This window comes from Pezoporus flaviventris, unplaced genomic scaffold (assembly GCF_033815535.1).
Source record: "Pezoporus flaviventris isolate CSIRO_AGI_PZ_B2104156 unplaced genomic scaffold, CSIRO_AGI_Pfla_v1 ptg000002l, whole genome shotgun sequence".
NCBI lineage: Eukaryota > Metazoa > Chordata > Aves > Psittaciformes > Psittacidae > Pezoporus > Pezoporus flaviventris.
The window spans coordinates 9,897,455-9,918,507 of NW_026892550.1; the positions used below are offsets into that span (position 1 = coordinate 9,897,455).

The following is a 21,053-nucleotide window of genomic DNA, read 5'->3' on the forward strand; positions in this document are numbered from 1 at the left end:
AACTTTCCATTATACAGAAAATCCAAATATTTACTTTGGAACAATTTTATTAACCTATGAAGCAAGGTTTTTTTTTTTTTATTTGATTATTTATCTATGAATTAATATTAAGATGTTAATATACAAATACTATTGATTAAACATAGAACCTTCATCAGTAGATAACTATCTCCACTTCTTCCTCATTTTTGTCATTCTCTGTAAATCAAGAACTCTCTCAATTTTTCTTATGTTCCAGGGCTCTTTTGGCTGCTACAGCAAGTGACTAGAAAAAAAATGTACTTTTAAAGTGTTCATAAATAATTTGCAAGGTTATCTTCAATTTTAACACAGATTATAATGGCCTCCTACTGATACTTTTAGGCATAGGGCAATGCGTAAAAGAAACTGCCTTCCATTTTAGTGAAGTAGCACTTGTTTTGTTTGGAAAACTGCTTTTGAACATTTCCTTACCTTGAAGTCCTGTCCATCATTGGAACTCTTTTTTCTAGCTTCCCGTCGGGCATGCTGCAGCAGTGTCTGCCCAATCACCTGCTCCATGTGCTGCTGAAGAAATTGAAGAGCTTCTTGGATTTCTGTGACCAGCTGCTGTTGAAATTCTAAATGGGTTTCCTGTGTTTCTTCCTCAAGCTTCTCCTCCTCTTCCAGAATGTGGGACTCCTGGTAATCAGACAAGAAGATAGCAGCTCTGTTTAAATATGTTGATAAGTTTAGTCACTTTCATTTTAAAAGAAAGTCCTACCTCAATCCAGAATGCTACTGTTTTAATACTTAGAATAATCTCATTTCCAGCAGAAGTTTATCTACGGTAATTTAAGATATTTGTCTTTGCAATGAAACTCTCCTGTACCGATACATACAATTACAGATGCATCCTGTCCCATTAGTGATTTCCAAGTGATGTATTCCCATCTTTGTAAACTGTACTGTTGAATTTCTACTGAAAACATGAACAATCTATGTCAGATACCCTGAGTCCAGTAAGGATGCCTCAATAAAGTGCACAGGAATAAGGCAAGTATACAATTATGCACCTGGAATACTTGTAGTTTGTGTGGTCTAGCTGAAAAAAGTTGGTCTACAGCCCTTATGTGCTTAATAGCACTTGGAAACCATATGCACTCTTGGCATCTACAGCATCCTGTGGTGATGAGTTCTACAGCTTAACTATGTATTACTTAATTTTGAACCTGTCATCTAATAGCTTTGCTCAGTGCTTTCTTCTTTTATTAGTGACAAGAAATTAGAAAGAAGTGAAAAATTCTTCCCTATTCATATATTTTATGCCAGTTTTAAAACCTATGATATTCCAGAAGACACCTCTTTTTTAGGCTGAAGAGTTCCAGTCTCTTGAGATCTTTGGACCATGCTCACCACCATTTATTACACTTCTTTTTAAATACATTTTCCCTCTGAACTCTCTTTAGCAGACAACAGTATATACTCCCCAGCTTGATCTGTTCTGTCTTCCTTACCTGTATTAATCTTCCATAGATTGCCTTCTATTGAATTGCTGATGTCCCTCTTATGTTAATATTCTCATTTAAGTACCTCTGATTCCCTCTTGGAAATAAGAAATGAAAGTAGAAAAAGAACCTTCTCTGCCCACTTTCATTTGAGGAAATAATGAGGTCCCTACTAATGCTGGGTTACTCTCACACGGCTTTATTTATAACTCAGATACATGTTTTTGCTGGGGTTTGTTTTTTAGACAGTTGGAATGCCATTGAACCATTTCTCTTCTAAAAGACCCAATGTCATGTTATTATGTCCAAGCTAGGATTCTTTAGCGCTGTTTCATGTTTTAAATGAAATCAATAGATTGACATGACACTGTCTACCAGACTAAAACTGGCGCAAGCTAGAATTAAGTTTAGTTCAGACAATATGGTTTATCTAAATTCTCATTGAGTGTTTGTACATTAACCTTTTGCTTAACTCCTTACACATTGCTTCTAGTTTTGGAGGTTGTTCATAAAAGGTTTTTTCTCTCTGACTTTTCACAATTCCATGCCTATCCCCTACTTCTTTGGCAGCAAGGATCTTCCAGGTGTACTTTTAGGCACTTCCTTGTGAGATGGGTTTTAGACAGGCTTGGAAAGAGGCTGTAATGGAGAGAGGCCAAAGGAACAGTAATACCTGGGGACATTTCATTTTTGTTAGGGAACATGGTGATTGCATCAATTAACATCCCTGTGGGTACTAAGTGAGAGGGAGTAGTGGAAAGCATTTAACAAGAGGAATGCAGTCATATGCATTTGTATTTTGTTATTTTCTATTCTATTTCTATGGAAGGTTAATGACGTTTTGAGATTTTCACACTTAACACCAACTACTTCAATGTAAGTACCAAATATGAAAATGGTAGCAGAGAGGATTTCCTTATTCCTTTGCCAAGTGGAGAACTAGGGTTTATATTACACAAATCAAAATTAGTCAGCACAAAATATTATCTCTCAGCTAATTACACAGTGTCAGCATGGAGCACGAAGCTGCAAGATGCTGGATGAGTTAAACTCCTACATACAGCAGCAGTGGTCTTGGACAGGGGCTATCATGGACACCTGTTAGGAAGGTCTTCTGAGGCTGAAATCTGAAATTTGGTGCTGTTTTAAGTAAATCTGCAATACAGTAAGTAAATAACTAATAACAATTAATGGATTAACCCTAAAAAACAGATCTGAAACAAGCAGATTTGAAAGCAATCTGTGGAATACCTGAGATTTTGAGACCTGTGAAGTCTCAAAATCCCTTAAACTTTCTCCCACCTCCTTGACCTACAGGAGCCAAATTATTTTGAAGGATGTCAGGGAATGGAGGCTGAGCAACTCATGGGCAGAGAAGATAAAAAAAAGGAATGAAAAATTATGACAGTATAGAAATATTTGCTAGGTCTGGTGGAGGGAAGAATTTCTTCTGATGCTCAAGGAAGAACTTGTCAATTGTGTATTAAGATCCCTAGCAGAGTAAGTATGAGCTTATCTTACCCTGAAGCAGTAACTTGGGTAGAAGTCCTTTATACACATTGGCATGTCTTCTTTCAATAATGTTTTCATATAAAATAAACAGCTAAGTAAGCTTACCAAGATAACACATACCACATAGCTAATCAATAGATAAAACTATCAGGGAATTTAAAACGTCTGCCCAAATTAAACCAGGCACACTCGCTTACCTCCTATGCCAGTAGTTGGTTCATTTTTGACAGAGAATATTTTCTTTTACATATATATATATAATATTTATATATATATAAATATATATATATGCCAGGCATCATCGCATAGAAGAACCTCAGATAAAAAACACCCAGACACTGTGCCTACCAGTGCCTTCTGTAACTGCCACTGGTCCTCATCTTGGCAGGGGGAGGATCCCTTCTGAAGGATATGTTGCTGTCTTAGTTCCTGAAGCAAGCTCTTCTTTCTGGACAGTCTCATACGGGCCAGGGATGCCATTCCAACTCTTCGGAGGGTTAGCCTTCTGAGTACTGAACGCAGCAGAAGTTGGTGTTTTTGCAGTATATAGTTAACAGACCTGTAAAAAGGACCATTAAAAATCAACCAGCTAAGCTGCTTGTGATTTGGCACACCTGTGTGGAGCAAAGCCACTGCTTAAATATCACAGGGATTACTATTCACCCTGAATAAGGTCTTCTCATACAAAGCATGCCTTGGAAAGCTGATCAGGTGTAAAGAATGGGTATTGCTGTGATAGACTTCTAGCTCTGTCACACTGAAGTTAAACTAAATAGAAAGAAAATAGATAAACAGTGATCTATAATTACATAATAAAAGTTTTTTTTAGTAAGATAATTGACATAACATGAAAGGAGAATGTAAACAGAACTACAGGAAAGTTATGTCAAGAAAATGAGGATCAGCATATCTTGGATTAACAAGCAGGTACACTATGAGGATACATCTAAGAGGCTAATGTTAGCTGGCAGGGCAGACATGGCTGAAGTAAGTTTGTGGTGAATTCTAAACAGGAGAGCAAATTTTGAGGCTGGACCAGCTGACTGAAATCTCTGTGTCAACATCATTTGGGATGACATTGTACCTGATCTAACTTGCATGTATGTGTAAGTTATAAGGCATTGTGAGCTCTCTAGATATATGTTAGGAAACACAGAAGTCAAAGAATGTGAAAATGTAAGGTTTAACTGAAAAGTAGATCCAAAATAAAGGAATGCAATGGCAGTAACAACAATATTCCAAAGAGACAAGTCTTCAAATGATTTGATCTCTGATAATGTGAAGACCATGGTATATGAAGATATTTGATCTTAATCAGAGCAAGGGGGATAACACAGAATTGTGTTTTCTTGAGAAATACTTCTATCAAAGAGATGTTTTAGCTGTACAAAGATGAGACAAAACTAACAGTTTCCTTGCTGAATACAGATACCAAGAGAGGAGTTATTATCATACAAAGCAATGGTCAGTGATACTGTAGTAGCAGAAAGCAAAGGTAGAGCTGAATGGTGCTGGATTGAACATTCTATCTTTAAGAATATCCAATTTAAGGAGCATGACCAGCAGGTCGAAGGAGGTGATCCTGCCCCTCTACTCTGCTCTTGTGAAACCTCACTTGGAGTATTGTGTGCAGTTCTGGTGTCCTCAACATAAAAAGGACATGGAACTGTTGGAACAAGTCCAGAGAAGGGCCACGAGGATGATCAGGGGACTGGAGCACCTCCTGTATGAAGACAGCCTGAGGAAGTTGGGGCTGTTCAGCCTGGAGAAGAGAAGGCTGCATGGAGACCTCATAGCAGCCTTCCAGGATCTGAAGGGGGCCTATAGGGATGCTGGGGAGGGACTCTTCATTAGAGACTGTAGTGATAGGACGAGGGGTAATGGGTTCAAACTTAAACAGGGGAAGTTTAGATTGGATATAAGGAGGAAATTCTTTCCTGTTAGGGTGGTGAGGCACTGGAATGGGTTGCCCAGGGAGGCTGTGAATGCTCCATCCTTGGCAGTGTTCAAGGCCAGGTTGGACGAGGCCTTGGGTGACATGGTTTAGTGTGAGGTGTCCCTGCCCATGGCAGGGGGGTTGGAACTAGATGATCTTAAGGTCCTTTCCAACCCTAACGATTCTATGATTCTATGAATGTTGCAGAATGGCTCTAAGAGCAAGGCCATGGAGCCTTAGAGGCCTTGTGCGAGCAAGGCAAGGGGTAGGCCTCACAGGTAACCGGATACCGGATGTGGGAGGAGAATGTGAAGGAAGCTGTGTAGAACTGACCAATCCTGTTCTGACTAGTAGGCGTGGCTAAACACCACATGGATATAAGTGAAGTGCGCCACAAATAAAGTAGAAGTTTGCTTATCACCCATATTGGGTTGGCCTGTCTGCTTCTCCTCACCGATTACATATGAACTCCAATGTGAAATACAGAGTGCAAAGAGAGGTTGGCTCAAGATGAGAAATCACTCACACAGGAGGAGATACAGAGAAAGCACACCACTTCACTTTAGAAATCACAAAAGACTATTTTTTCTACTTAGCAGAAGTTGTATTTGTATCTGTATCTATTTGTTTTTCATACTGAGACAAAAAACTACAGTAACTGCCTCTCTGCCTGAAGATGCTCACAATCCTCAAAACTGCTTCCCACAATGTAATGTACAGAAGTATTTTTTTCTTCTGCAAGTAACAGAGGAGCCAATAAGGAGAGGTGCCATGCTTGACCTCGTGCTCACCAACAGGGAAGGGCTTGTTGGAAATGTGATGCTCCAGGACAGCCTTGGATGCAGCGATCACAAGATGGTCAAATTTGAGATCCTCAGGACAGTGAGAAGAGCGTGCAGCAAGCTCACTGCCCTGGACTTCAAAAGAGCAGACTTTGGCCTCTTCAGGAACCTGCTTAGGAAGGTTCCATGGGATACAGCCCTAGAGGGCAGGGGGGCCCAAAAATCTTGGTTGATATTCAAGGATCACCTGCTACAAGCCCAGGAGTGTTGCATCCCAACCAGAAGGAAGTGCAGCAGGAGGGCCAGGAGACCTCCTTGGATGGATAAGGAGCTCCTGAGGAAAATTCAATTGAAAAAAGAGGCTTATAAAAAGTGGAAGCAAGGACAGGCAGCCTGGGAAGAGATGTTGTCCGGGAAGCTAGGGACCAGGTTAGGAAAGCTAAGGCCCAGTTAGAATTAAACTTGGCTAGGGATGTTAAGGATAACAGGAAGGGATTCTACAGGTACATAGCAAATAAAAAATAGACTAGGGACAACGTGGGCCCCCTCAGGAAGCTCTCAGAACTGGCTACACGGGATTTGGAGAAGGCTGAGGTTCTGAATGACTTCTTTGCTTCAGTCTTCACTGGAAAAGGCTCTGACCAAACCACCCAAGTCTTGGAAGGCAGATGCAGGGACTGTGAGAATGAAGACCTTGCGCCCACTGTAGGAGAGGAACTGGTTCAAGACCACCTTAAAAATCTGAATGTGCACAAGTCCATGGGTCCTGATGAGATCCATCCACGGATGAAGTTGCTAAGCCACTGGCCATCATATTTGAGAAATCATGGCAATCAGGTGAAGTTCCCAATGACTGGAAAAAGGGAAATATAACCCCCATTTTCAAGAAGGGGAAAATGGATGACCTGGGAATTACAGACCAGTCAGTCTCACCTCTGGGCCTGGCAAAATCTTGGAGCAGATTCTCCTGGAAGGCATGCTAAGGCACATGAAAATCAACAAGGTGCTTGGTGACAGCCAGCATGGCTTCACTAACAGGAAATCCTGCCTGACCAATCTGGTGGCCTTCTATGATGGGGCTACAGAACTGATGGACAGGGGTAGAGCAGTTGATGTTATCTACCTGGATTTGTGTAAAGCATTCGACACTGTCCCACACGACATCCTTGTCTCTAAATTGGAGAGACATCGATTTGATGGATGGACCACTAGGTGGATAAAGAACTGGCTGGATGGCCGCACGCAAAGAGTTGTGGTCAATGGCTCAATGGCCGGCTGGAGACCAGTAACGAGTGGTGTCCATCAGGGATCAGTGTTGGGACCAGTCTTGTTCAACATCTTTGTTGCTGACATGGACAGTGGGATTGAGTGCGCCCTCAGCAAGTTTGCCGATGACACCAAGCTGTGTGGTTCAGTTGATACCCTGGAGGGAAGGAATGCCATCCAGAGGGACTTCGACACGCTTGTGAGGTGGGCTGATGCCAACCTCATGTAGTTTAACCATGCAAAGTGCAAGGTCCTACACCTGGGTTGGAGCAATCCCAGGAACAGCTACAGGCTGGGCAGAGAAGAGATTCAGAGCAGCCCTGTGGAGAAGGACTTGGGGGTGTTGGTTGATGAGAAAATGAACATGGGACGGCTTCAGTGTGCACTTGCAGCCCAGAAAGCCAATGGTATCCTGGCTTCATCAAAAGGAGTGTGACCAGCAGGTTGAAGGAGGTGATCCTGCCCCTCTACTCTGCTCTTGTGAGGCCTCACCTGGAGTATTGTGTATAGTTCTGGTGTCCTCAACATAAAAAGGACGTGGAACTGTTGGAACAAGTCCAGAGAAGGGCCACAAGGATGATCAGGGGACTGGAGCACCTCGCGTATGAAGACAGGCTGAGGAAGTTGGGGCTGTTCAGCCTGGAGAAGAGAAGGCTGTGTGGAGACCTCAGCAGCCTTCCAGTATCTGAAGGGGGCCTATAGGGATGCTGGAGGGGGACTCTTCATTAGGGACTGTAGTGACAGGACAAGGGGTAACGGGTTCAAACCTAAACAGGGGAAGTTTAGATTGGATATAAGGAGGAAATTCTTTCCTGTTAGGATGGTGAGGCACTGGAATAGGTTGCCCAGGGAGGCTGTGAATGCTCCATCCTTGGCAGTGCTCAAGACCAGGCTGGACGAGGCCATGGGTGATATGGTTTAGTGAGAGGTGTCCCTGCCCATAGTAGGGGGTTTGGAACTAGATGATCTTAAGGTCTTTTCCAACCCTAACTATTGTATGATTAAGTTTTTATCTGTGCACGCAGTAGTGGAGTTTTACCCCATTGCTTACTGATAAAACCATGCTTACTCATCACTGAGGCATCCTAGTCTGCTTGTGACACCTTGAATAATCTTCTCTTGTTTCTCAGACAGATGCTTTTGCATCACAGCAGACAGAGCATATTCCTTCATCCAGAGCTAAAAGCAGGGGAAAAAAGTAAAACTGTAAGACACTCTGGCTTTAGTCACATTAAGTGACAGGGGTTTATTTCATGTTATTTTGCTAAAAACAACCACCCCCCCCTTTCAAGAAACAAATTCATGCTGAATGAAAATATTTCTACTAAGAAATACTGTTTTCTCAATGATCACAGTCTTAAACACAGCTCACTAAAAGAAAGGGGGGCTTTGCACTGGTTTGGATTAACCTTGGGCTGTGTCTCCTACAGATTTTACAGTTGCAACAACAGAGGAACAAGAGAAAAAGAACAATAGGGTAAAAATATTGCATCAACTCATCCTTATCAGCAGGTTGCAGTGCTTTTTTTTTCCCTAGTAGAGAATTTAGTTTTTATTTTCACTGAACAAAATAAAGGTATCATCTGCTATCACACTTTTGTGTATAGTACATGGTGCTAATAGTCAGAGATGGACACTGCGTTATTAGGTTTATGGACTGCAAGTTTACAGCTCCTTCAGGATGATATTTAGATCAAGGAATTTAATCTTTAAATATTTTGATGGATTTGCTATTAGACTGTAAATTTTTGGAGATATGGACTTATGATTTTGTTTAGTGCTAGAATTTAAGGAATAATAAGCCACAAAATGAAATTGTTCTTAAGGAACAAACTCTATTACTGTTAGATGAAGTGGCAGCTGGATAAATGCAGGTTGCCTGTAGATGTATGCAAACCCCTAAATTAAATATAACACTCAGACTCCCTGACAGCTTCAATTTATGCTCTAGCCTCATTCAGAACACAAAGGAATAAATTTTATATTTTTGCAGACAGCAATGTCTCACTAATCATTATGTGTAACAAAGAATTCAATGTGTAATTGCACAATTATTAGTGTTAAAAATTAGGAGTGGTACTGGGCCTTCCTACTGGATTTGATAGTCTTTTCTTTGGGAAGCAGTGACTGTGCAGGAAGGAGTCTTTATCTGTGAGCACGGAATGAACTCCCGTGGGAACTGCAGAACATGAGAAACCACATCACCTTTGGCTTTAAAAGAAAAACATACTTCTTTCTTGGATAGCACCTTCTCTGTAGTATACACAGCAACACATCTAATTGACCCCTCTCTATGAAGAAAACCTTACCAGCACACATGCTCCTCAGCAGGATGCCTGAGAAGGATGGGTATGCAGTCAACACCAGGTGACAGATGGGAAGAGTGCTTCCGAGCACGAGAAGCACAGCCCAAAATATGTACAGTGGCAGGGAGCCCATCAGGCTGCTCTTGGAAAGAGCTGCAAGATGTACCAGTGTAGCCAGACCTCAACTGATGTGAGAGTGGGCGATCATTAAAATCACAGACCACAGCCGAGCATGGTGCCTTCTCTGACTGCATGCTTCAAGTGTCAAATTAAGGCCTATCAGGTCTCCAGGTATCATAATAACAAGATGGCTAATACTTGCTTGAAGTAATACTAACTGTATCAGTATTTACCTTTAGCAACTCTGTGGATATAGCTTCCTAGTGTTTCATGCCTCACTGCATATGCATTGCAGATCTGCCACATTGTGTATTTTGATGTCTCTTCCAGTAGTTAAAAGAAGGGCTGAAAATGACCTTTTACTTTTTAGAAGTATCTTCATTTTCAATGAGACTGGCTGTGGCTCAAACGTGGCTTCCCATAATTTTTTGAGGCCTGGTTATTCACTGAGAAGTTGCTCTTGAAGGGCCTGTCTGCACACTGACTGTCAAACAGCATGAGGATATAGATCACCAAGACACAGAAAACAGGAGATGATTTCTCAATTAGAATGGTAAATGTCATTGCCGCCAAGAACCCAAAATTTAGCATCTCTGCTGCTCTCAGTATATCCTATTCACAAAGGCACTCAGAGTGATAACAAAGACAGGGACTGTAGTCGTTGTTTACTCCTTTTTTTATGAAAAAATACCCTAGTTCTCTGGTGGTAACCGTAGTTTGTTTTAAAGGAAAAGAATGAGTCACCTTTTCCACTGAGCACATCTAGGGTAAGCTGTATGCAGAACTTATAAAAGGCCTCTTCACCTCCCTGAGACCAATGGAAAGCTGAGAAAACAGCAGAAAATCCTTCCAGCACACAGCTATTACAGTAGAAGTACATCAGCTGTGTAAGTGATAAGAGAACAAAGAGGAAAGGAGGTGGGTTATTACACATTTAAGATGGGATGATAAATAAGGAAGATTGAGATTTGGACCAAATACCAAACCAGTGTTTTGTCTCAACAAGGCCATTAGGAAAATGATCAAGTAAGGAAGGATCATCTGGAAATAAACAGAATATTATTTGCTTTATTCAGCAGCTCACTTGGGTGGGCTGGGAGGACTGGGTATTTTCCACCTCTGAAATACTAGAACTCCCTTATATACAGGCACAAAAGCAACAGTAAAAACCTAGGAATCTTAATTTAAGGCTGCCGGTGTACGGCTGAAAACCAGCAAAACAGAGACCACTACTTCATCAAGCCAGGTGGAAAGGTCAGACTTTGTGCTGTACTATCTCTCAATGCTGGGTCAAGACACCAGATGCTTCTCCAAGCTTTCCAGTTTTTGGGAATGTCCTTTCTTTGCTCAAAGACAGGTTGTATGCAATGGAGAAAATCACACTGTTGCAGACTCAGTGTCTGGAACAGAGCTCAGGCTTTCTGTTTCCTGCACTGAACCAGTAATACCAGTAACACCAGTAACAAATGCATGGTAAATGGGGAAGTAAAGCTTCAAGGAATATCTTGCTTCTTGAAGAGTCATTCTAATCACGATGAAAAAATTAATATAAACCAAAGAGAAAGTGATAAAATGCACACCATGTCAAAACTGGTAATCAGGTGCTAGTAACATTTCTGGATGTCAAGCAGTGACGTGGAAATGGACAGAAGTGCCCTCACCCTTTTTTTACTCTCTAAGCTTCTCAGTGCTTTGCTTCCTGACAAGTCCATTACAAGACTTTCTGGAGCACTGCTAACATGAACTATTACTCTCTATCAATAAAGGTGAGAAATATGCCTTTTATAGGTAATGAAACCCATAAGTATTTTGAGTTAGACCTCAGATGCAACAGCAGACTAAACGCAAGGAAGATCATTCTTTTTTCTGCAGCTCTACTTGACATTTTTAACACAGATTATTCAGGAAATCGAAGGAAAGCAATTTCTGCCTAACAGCCTGTAGATGGGGTGTGATACATGCCGAATGCCAAGCAAATACCTCACCCTCGTGCAGCAGTCTACTCCCAGTAACCACTGCCCAGGCAGAAGAGATGTCTAAAGAAATCATGAGGTAAGGACTATGTGGAAAAATGCTCAAAACTTATTTTCATTAGTCTTTTATTCCCATTTGCCTCACTTGCATCCTTGAGAGTGTAAGGCAAATTCAAATATGAAACTATTTTTTTCTTTTCAGCTGTGAAACAGATTCTGTTCCCCCAAAGGACATCATATTCCAGGTATATATAAATGCTAGGAAAAATTACCTAAAAAAAAGCCACTTTGAAAAGCACACATAAATACTCTGGTGAAAAGCTTTCTGGTGTTAAGACTCCCAAGTCTGTAAAGAAGGTGACTATGTAATTCTTCGTATAGTACATATATTAAGAGGGAAATGAAAGACCTATCTCCTGCTGGAAAATGCCTGATAAATTAAAAGGGCTGTCAATTTAAATGCTGATTTATGGATCAGCACATTCAGCACTGTACCATCTATGGGATCTCCTAAATGTCACAAGTGTCTGATGTCTCTTAAGGTGGAAATCAAATGTTATTTCTGTGTCAGCTTATTGTTTAAATGTACATGCTGCTGTGTTTATACTATGAAAAGGCATTTTGCTTTTGAACGTATTATATTTCAGACTCTCATACAGGAAAATCTGCCAGCCAAACTTTGGCGGAATAGCTGTCTCCTTCCATGCTCTCTCTGAAGACGTAGCAGGCTTTTCTTCCAGTTTAGTTCAAACCACTTCCAAGAAGCCACAGGCGTCAAGTTAAAAAAGCTACTTAATCACCCACAAAGAGTATCATCCTGAGGAATTACACATTTTCCCACTAAGAGAAACACTTGTCTCTTCTAGGAATTTATCGCACAGAATCACATGTCCTTAGGACAGCTCTGTCTGCTGCTCAGGAAATTATTATATTGAATAAGGCCCAACTGCAGGGCTGGTGACCCAGAGACCAGTGTGATTGCTCTGTCATTGCTAAGTGAATGCCTCTATAGCTCAGTAATTACTGTTAACAGTGCCAGCAAACCCTTTAAGTTTTTTTTTCAGGATATGTGCTGTATATTATGAATGCTACAGAACACTGGAAGTGATGGAAAGTCAACCTACTAATTTAAATAACATATGCTTGGGCATGACTGGAACATCTGAATTCACACTACAATGAATCCATCATACAGCGCTGCCCAAAGAGCAACAGAGCACTGGAGATGAACCAATCCTTTTAATCCCTTGAAATAAAAAAAAAAAAAAAAACAAACAGGGTAGTATGGTTTCTTGACTCAGTGCTGTGCCCAATGAGAGTAAAAGAGGAATGCATCAACAGCATGTTTGGAACAAAACTTCTAACTTGAGATATCCCCTTCTGTGGACAGTGTCCTAGCCATTAAACTGCATCCTCTCTGGCCCTGAACAACAGCTGAGGCTCAATGGGACAGTGGAAGGACCAGAGCAGAGGTGCCCTAATATGCACTCTGACTTCTAAGACCAACTGTAAATTGCACACCAGAACCCCCTCCTTCTTTGACTGTGGTTTTTAGTGACAGCAGATACCACCATGGTGCTTTGGGCTCCATGTGCTATGACACATAGTTCATGTAACAGACCTGGCTGCTAAGGTCATTCACATACAAGGACAGGCAATTTGTGAATCCTGGGTGAACGTGAAAACAAAAAGCAACCTAGAGGTTTAAGCTCACCAAGTCAGGTATTGAATCTAATACTTGATAAAAAGGGGCAAAAAAAGAAGTTGAGGTCAGACATTGCTTCCTTAATTACTGATGGTATTCAAACACTAAATGCTATCCAGCACCCCTAGAAAACACAAATGCCTGCCCTTAACTGAAAGCATGTGAGCAAATTCAGTGGCATCAGCAGTTGATCCTAAGCACTTTTTAGTTTAGTTTGCTAGATATCCCTGTGACACAGAAACAGAAGAGGCAAGCAGAATTGCTTTGTAAAATATTTGAGATAACAGGTGAATTACAATAAAGCAAACAAAATATTCAGGGATGTGCATGTTGCCTGACTCCAGATTAAGAAAAATAGGGAAGAAAAAAAAAAAAGGGAAATAGCTAGGAATTTCCAATGAGTAATTTTGCTTTTGTATTCCCACTGGTTTTCTAAAACCCCCAGCAACCAAACCACTCTACCAGAGTTAGTAGGAAGCCCACAGTTTCCTGAAAATACCTTACATCAGTCTGTAATATTTAGGGACACAATCAGTACCTTATTAACCATGTACTGGATTATCCAGGCACTGTGAAGAATGACAGTAGGTAAAAGCATGACTTTGCCTGTGTTAAAGAACTCTGCCAACCTTTTATTTAAGAAGCTCCATTCACTCCATACATTGCATCACACACTTAACATTTAGGAGGGTTACACCTCTGTGTAGAGAAGGTCTTTCTTTGATTAAGCTGTTTTAGTCTTCAAAGTAGTATTAATAGAGACCTAGCAGTGCATGAATAAATTGAAGGTATATTTGAGTTCCAGCTTAATGCTGAAGATACCTGCCTCCACATTTATCATACAATAGAATTCGCTGTTGTTGAATGTACTATTGTAATAGACTAGACTAGACTTGACTAGAATATCTCAAAATAGCATTTGCTTTTGTTGCTTTTCTCCTTCAGTGTCAATGGACGCTGGGCACAAACAGAGCAGGAAAGCAAGATATGTGTTTCTTCACCTTCTCAGAGTAAAGAATAAGTTTTATATAAAGTATGTATGACATGTTTCCAATTAGTGCAGTATTAATACATGAAAATTACTAAGAAATACTTATTATTGTACAGCCTCCTTTCCTCTAAACTGTGCTTATTATGTACCCTCTCCAAATAGACCAGATGAAGTTTTGAGCTGTTTCTGGAGATGATGAAGAGTTGAGAACATCATACAGAATCCTTGACAAAAAATGTTTATGTGCTGACAAAACCATTAAACACTGTGGACAGATGTTCAGTAATTACTCTCTGACTCCTCTATGCAAGTCCACATACAGCATGTATGTTCACTCCATACTGCACATTAAACTGCCCATCCCAAGTCTGGACCTGAGCTGTGTATTTATACAAAATATGTTTTACCACAGATAAATATCTTCGTATTTTTTTCTGTACCCAGTTTTTAGCCCTGGGGTCCCAGAATATAGTACAGGTCTTACTTGTTTTTCTTGCAGTAGCTGTTCCTGGAAAAGTTTCCAGCGTCTCTGGTAGTAGGTCTCCCATTTTTCCAGCTGAGGGACCAAATTCTCCTGCCATTCCTCTTTCAGAAGCTCACACTCTCTTACAGAGAGGCCAGTCACAAGAGGCAGTGTCTGAAGAAACAGCTCCGTCACCATCTCCACTAAAGCATGGGAAGCTTTAGAGTACAGCTCCTAACAGAGGGACAAAAAAGGGCAGAGAGAAGTGACAAAGTGAACCCCCTGGCCCTTTGGGGCTGTTCCACTGCATGTCTTGAAGAAGGGAACCATGTCCTAGTGAAGACAGTGGGGCAGTGACTGACCCTTAGAGCTAAAATCCAAAGTTTGAGTTAAAAAGACCAGGTTTTGTAGATGGAACAACTTTTGGTTCAAGGAACACAATGTCATTTAAAATGCAATAGGGACATGAGCACATGAGACCTTGAATCTTAACTGCTGCTCACATGCAGCTGCACTGCAAGGAATATTTTACTGGCTATGGCAATGTGTTATAAAGACACTTATTTTGAAAGTTGCTGTGGAAACAACCCAGTGTAGTACAACACATTTTCAAAGGTGCAGACATGAAATGAATGAAGGCAAGAAAGAAGGAAGAGTAAAAAGGGACAGTATGGCTTTCAGTTACGCAAAACTGACATTATTAATGCTAATAGTTGGCGCTCCAAAATATGACACTCTTCAATGCTTGAAGGACAGAATTATTCAAATTTCTTCTGCTGTACAAGAGGTTCAAGCTAAGAAAAAACCAAACATCCTCTGGTGGTTTTATTAAAACTGGTCTCATATGAGCAGTTTTCAATCGTGGGTGATTTAGTCAGTTGTCATCCAAGCTAAGAAGTCTGTTCAGAACATATAATTTCACTGTCAAATACACAGTGATGATATGAGTTGTGTTTGCAAACTTACTACAACTTGATATAATCCCTGAGGAGAAGGAGTGAGGGCAGGCAGCTTTCCCCAGCGGAAGAAAGAAAACAAAAACACGTTGGAAAGGTCACATGGACACTGCAGTACATCAACAGTAGGAAGAGCTATTTTTGTACGAGCGCCACATGATCTTATCAGTCCAAAAAGCTTTGTTGCCTACTTGGTTTTCTTTTCATTGTATATCAGTGTTAGCCCTCCTGAAAATGCTTGTATTTCTTTTTTTTTCCTTAAAATACAGCATTCCTGTTGCAAGAACAAGTCAACGCTTCTAGCTGTTGACTTCTTTTAAACGCAGGTTTAATTCCAATCTCACTAGTGATCAAAATCTAGAACCTCTCAGAGAGATATTTATCTGAATGTCAAAAAACATCTGTCTGCAGCTCATAGACATGAAAAGTTGTAGTGGACTTGTTTTCTGGGGAGATACACTGGCAAAATATGCTATTGTGTAAGAGCCCATTCCAACTGCTAGATGTTGTATCATAAAAAAGAAAGACCAAGCTGCTCTTCCCCCCCCCCCAATAAAATAAAGAAACCCCAAACAACAAAAGAAGAGGTTTAGTTGTGCAGTCAAGAACTCAGAAATAATGACCAGATCTTAGGCTGTATGTGAAAACTAGTTTTGTGCCTCCATAATGATAAATGACACTGTTTCCACAGAACCTTTATCTATTTTGTGTTTAGATTTATCTATACCCATTGAATAGACAGATTTAAAAAAAAAAATCTTTATTTTGTATTTCTTATTTATTGTAAAATATCCAAACTGTGCACTGAATATGAAATTATTATTTTCCTCCCAGGATCCCTCTAGGATGCTAATCACCGTATTAATTAGCCGTTTCACAAACAATAGCTTAGCTTAATTGCTTCCTGCAGCAACCTCTTCTTATGGATAAAATCAAGGCACGCTACTATCAAAAGTGTTCACTACACCTTCAAGATTGGGTGTCTTGATTTTCTCCACTCTCTTCCCTGTTTAAAGCACACAGGATTTTCAGAATCTGGCTCCCACTGGCTTTGTTTAATCTCAAAGTGTTCTGAATTCTTGTAAACTATGCTACAGGTTTCTGAAACTGGGTACTAAGTATGAGAATTAGACAAAGACCCAACAATTGGATACCTCATTTCTGGGAACACTTCTCCAATTTCTAGCAATTGCTGGCAATCTGGACATGACAGTACCATTGGGGTAATGTTTTCTACACAGTTCCATCCTATGCTGAAGGATGGATCTCCCTTAATCCTTTATTATTACAGATACCAGTTACTGTTGCAACAAGAGGCAGGGTTTTTACTATCTTTATTTACAATTATATATATATATTTATATATATACAATTTGTGTAGTTGTGGGTCTGGCTTAGCTTACCAATACTCATGCAAACCCACTAATGCACTAAGTGTTTGAATTCTCCCTTCTGCTGCTCTTTAAAAATTCACACCTCCAGATTCTGGGATTTAACACAACATCAGGATCCTTGCTACAAGAAAGACATTGAGGTGCCGGAGTGGGTCCAGAAAAGGGCAAAGAAGCTGGTGAAAAGTCTGGAGGAACAGTCTGATGAGGAACAGCTGAGGGAACTGGGGTTGTTTAGTGGAAAAGAGAAGGCTCAGGGGAGACCTTATTGCTTTCTACAACTACCTGAAAGGAGGATAGAGCCAGGAGGTGGCTGGTCTCTTCTCCCAAGTAACAAGTGATAGGGTCTCACACTGCATCAGGCTAGGTTTAGATTGGATATCTGGAAAAATTTCTTCACTGAGAGGATGATCAGGCATTGGAACAGGCAGCCTAGGGCAGTGGTGGAGTCACCATTCCTGGAAGTGTTCAAAAACTGTGTAGATGAGGCCCTCAGTGATAGCTTTAGTGCTGGACTTGGTGGTCCTGAGGTAATGGTTGGACTTGATGATGTTAAAGGTCTTTTCGAACTTAGCTGAGTCTATGATTCTATGATCAAAGATCCTATTTTCTAATCTCTGTATCCTATACAACACTTAAAGAACAATCACTGTATCTCTGTAAACCATCTCTTCTCTGAGCTTTACTAGCCTTTCAGAACAAGGTAATTCTCCTGCATTTACTGGGTGTTCAGGGATATAAAAATTTCTCTTGGGTCTGAAATAGTTCAGAAGCAGTCTAGAGGAGTCTGTGGCATTTCTATTGCAATCTTAAAAGATCTCAGGCAGGGTGTTAAGGAACTCTACACTTACATGGAGTTCCACTTATGGCAGCTAAATCACTTTGCAACATATTTTGCTGCAGAACTGATAGCATTTCCACGGCATGCTGACAGCTTGGTATTATTTACCAGTAAGTCTTTTGCACAGAACACAGAAACCGTATTTTCTTACTTGCCTTTATGCCATTTTATCTAAAGACCAAGTGAATAGCTCTGCTTGCACTCCCTCCAGCTTCAAATTATACTGCGTGCCCACCTTTGGCACTATCAGAGTGGAAAAATTTACCCAGGAAAAACGTAACTAGGTCTTGTTCTCACAAAATTACTCACCTACGTTGCCTCATTAATGTGATGGCCAAGTTATCTTTAGACCAAAGCTGCTTAACTATTTCTTAGCAAAATACTTCATGTCCCTCTGCTGAAACTGGTGTATGAAAGGACAAAAAAGTGGGATTAAGATTTGAAGGGCAGTTTTTCACATCAGTAGTCCCATTAAAAATGAAAATGGGTGAATATATGGAGCGGAAGCAGGACTAAGCAATGTGCTCTCTACATCTTATGAATGTTGCAAACTGGAAGGGAAAGCAACAGGAAGCCTGGTCAGGTGTTTTAAGTCCCGGGAATGGTGATTTTAAACACTCTCCCTTTACGTTCTGTTAGAAAGCCTTCTCTGTGCAGGACAAATCCTGCACTTACTGGTCTCATCTATGGTCCAGCATCACAAAATAAACCACTGTCAGTGATGATTATCAAAACACTAACTTCTCAAGTGTTCAAGGAACTACTGGCTGCTGGCTTCTTTAATGTGAACACATAATCATATGGACATTAGACCTCAGGTAGCTCTTGCACCACAGACTCTAACACGACACCATGCTCGACCCAGAGGATCACAGGTCCGGTATGATGGCCACACTGTTTAACCCAGCACTTGAAAAAAAAAACAGAGTGGAATGGGCTTTTACAATTTGGTAGGGGAAGTGGTAAATCTACATTTAGGAAAGATTACAGATGTGACCGAATTCTACCAAAGCAACGCAAGCTAACAACATAGCTCAAAACTACTTCTAGTTTCAGGAACATACTTGATCTGAAACAGCAATAAAGTCTGTCTGTGAACAGGGATGGTGCACTACACATTATAAAGCTTATTTTCCACAGGCAAAGAAGAAAACCATTAAGAAACCCTGCTGCTTCCAGGATGTTATTTTTGGACTAGAACCCTTACAAAACATTTCTTACAAGCTTCCTGATACGCCACCTCTTGGTTTTAGAACTTTTATTTAACAAAATTTATTCAAATTGATGCCATTAATAGAATAGCTGATTGCAGTGTTGCATGAACCTGCTTGTAGTACCTGGCAGTCAATCTCAAAGCTTCAAAAAATCTCCAGAGGAATTCATCAAGCATAAAGAAATACGACGGGGTATACGCAGAAATAAAATGGGCTTAGATTAAAATGCTGAGTGCATCTGAATTTCAAACAAGGCAATAGATACATAATTTTGTCAAAAAACAGGGGAAATACACAGCTTATCTGATTTCACTACAAAACCAAAGAACAAGATTAATGCTCTCCCTCAAACCCAAATGATTAAAATGTTCTTACACGCAGATGAGATTACAGTGAATAGTAAAATCGTGATAGCTATTTGTTAACTTGTCATACATTAGTATTTCATTAAAATATTTAAGATTTCTGCTTAAAGCTACAGAACACTCTTGCCTGTACCTCCAGAAGCTCAGCGGGCTAGGACACTTGTTTAGGAAGTAAGAGATTCATCTCCCAACCCATACTGTATCTTATTATGAACAGAGATTCAATACTCGGATCATACATCCCATAAATACTCCAAATATTCTTGGATGCCACTGGTCACTGGAAGATACTTCACATTATAAACTCACATGAAATAAAGCTGATTGCATGTACTTCTTCCTCTCTTCCATGTGAAGAATTATGGAATGCTAACTGGAAATGAAAACAGGAGACTACTTTTAAGAATCCTAGCACCAATAAGATACAATGACATCGAAGTAATCCATAGGACAAACTAATTATAGAATCATAGAATAGTTAAGAGTTGAAAAGGACCTTTAGATCATCTAGTCTCACCCCCCTGTCATGGGCAGGGACACCTCACACTAAAACATGTCACTCAAGGCTCCAACCTGTCCTTGAACACTGCCAGGGATGGAGCATTCACAAATTTCTCGGGCAACCCATTCCAGTGCCTCACCACCCTCACAGTTGAAGAACTTATTCCTTATATCTAACCTAAACTTCCCCTGTTTAAGTTTTAACCCATTACCCCTTGTCCTATCACTATACAGTGCCTAATGAAGAGTCCCTCCCCAACATCCTTATAGGCCCCCAATACTGGAAAAAAAAACAAAGAAAGTTGTATTTCCATGCATTTAAAATAGAGGTTCATTGGAATTTGAGTCCTGATTTATTCAGAAAGCAGTTTCAAACTTCTCTTTCTGTACTTCCTTCTTAGAAACTTGCCTTTGTAGAAAAGGTTACGTCCTTTACTAGGTCTAACTACTAAATTGTGAATCCATACACAGGTAAAATACATTTTCTTATCAGTAAGGAAAGAAGCAAACTTCAGAATGAAGACCATCCATATCAGGAATCTTGTATCAGCTTTGACTGAAATACCAGATCAGACTTAACTGGTGGCCAAAACTAGGACCAGACCCAGTTTGTATGGAAGGAGGTCACAAACTTGATCACTCAGGTCTCTTGATACAGATTTCCACCTGAGGCAAGCTGCGGGGGATTTACCTGTAAAAGAAGCTAGCACTCGGTACCCAAAAATACAGTCCACTCTACTTAAAAGTATCCCTAACCATATCTCATTTTAATGAAATAACATAAGGAAAGTAATGAAAGAGTAAGTCTCTGAGAATCTGTACTTTTTCTTTTGACAGATGTTAATTTTCCCCTTTTCTTAATAAAGGAAAAAATCAAATACTTTGCTTCAACCTTGCATTTAAGTTTACCCATTCATAAAATGTTTATTGCTTTACGTGTTGACAATAATCATTATTTAATAGTTTTTAGTCTAAATTCCTGTGCATTTCTGTGTTCTGTCAGGTCAAATGAAATAACATTCTGGGTGACTGCTATCAGCAAAGGGGAATTATAAATGACAGTAAATTGTGTGGTTTTTATGGTTTTGATGTTAAAGCTGAGGAGAAATAATTATCTTACCATGGACAATGTAGTTCCCAACTGTTAACTGATCTACTTTGTGAATCTGCATGTCTGTTTTCTTAATAATGAACTGTTGATCACTAACCTCATTTCCCTTCTCCTTTCCCTGCTGAGTAAGTAGGAAATTCACAAAAAGAAAAAA

At 40.2% G+C, this 21,053-nt stretch overlaps 1 protein-coding gene across 1 annotated transcript in view; it reads right to left on the bottom strand.

Moving 5' to 3' along the window:
- EVC (EvC ciliary complex subunit 1) overlaps positions 1-21,053 on the bottom strand; it is a 59,107-nt gene that overhangs the window by 9,404 nt on the left and 28,650 nt on the right. Inside the window, exons 12-15 of the mRNA XM_061469044.1 lie at positions 14,542-14,754; positions 8,032-8,141; positions 3,327-3,537; positions 454-660 (exon numbers count right to left, since the gene is read on the bottom strand). Coding sequence (XP_061325028.1) covers positions 454-660; positions 3,327-3,537; positions 8,032-8,141; positions 14,542-14,754 — 741 coding nt within the window. The remainder of the gene's footprint in view (positions 1-453; positions 661-3,326; positions 3,538-8,031; positions 8,142-14,541; positions 14,755-21,053) is intronic.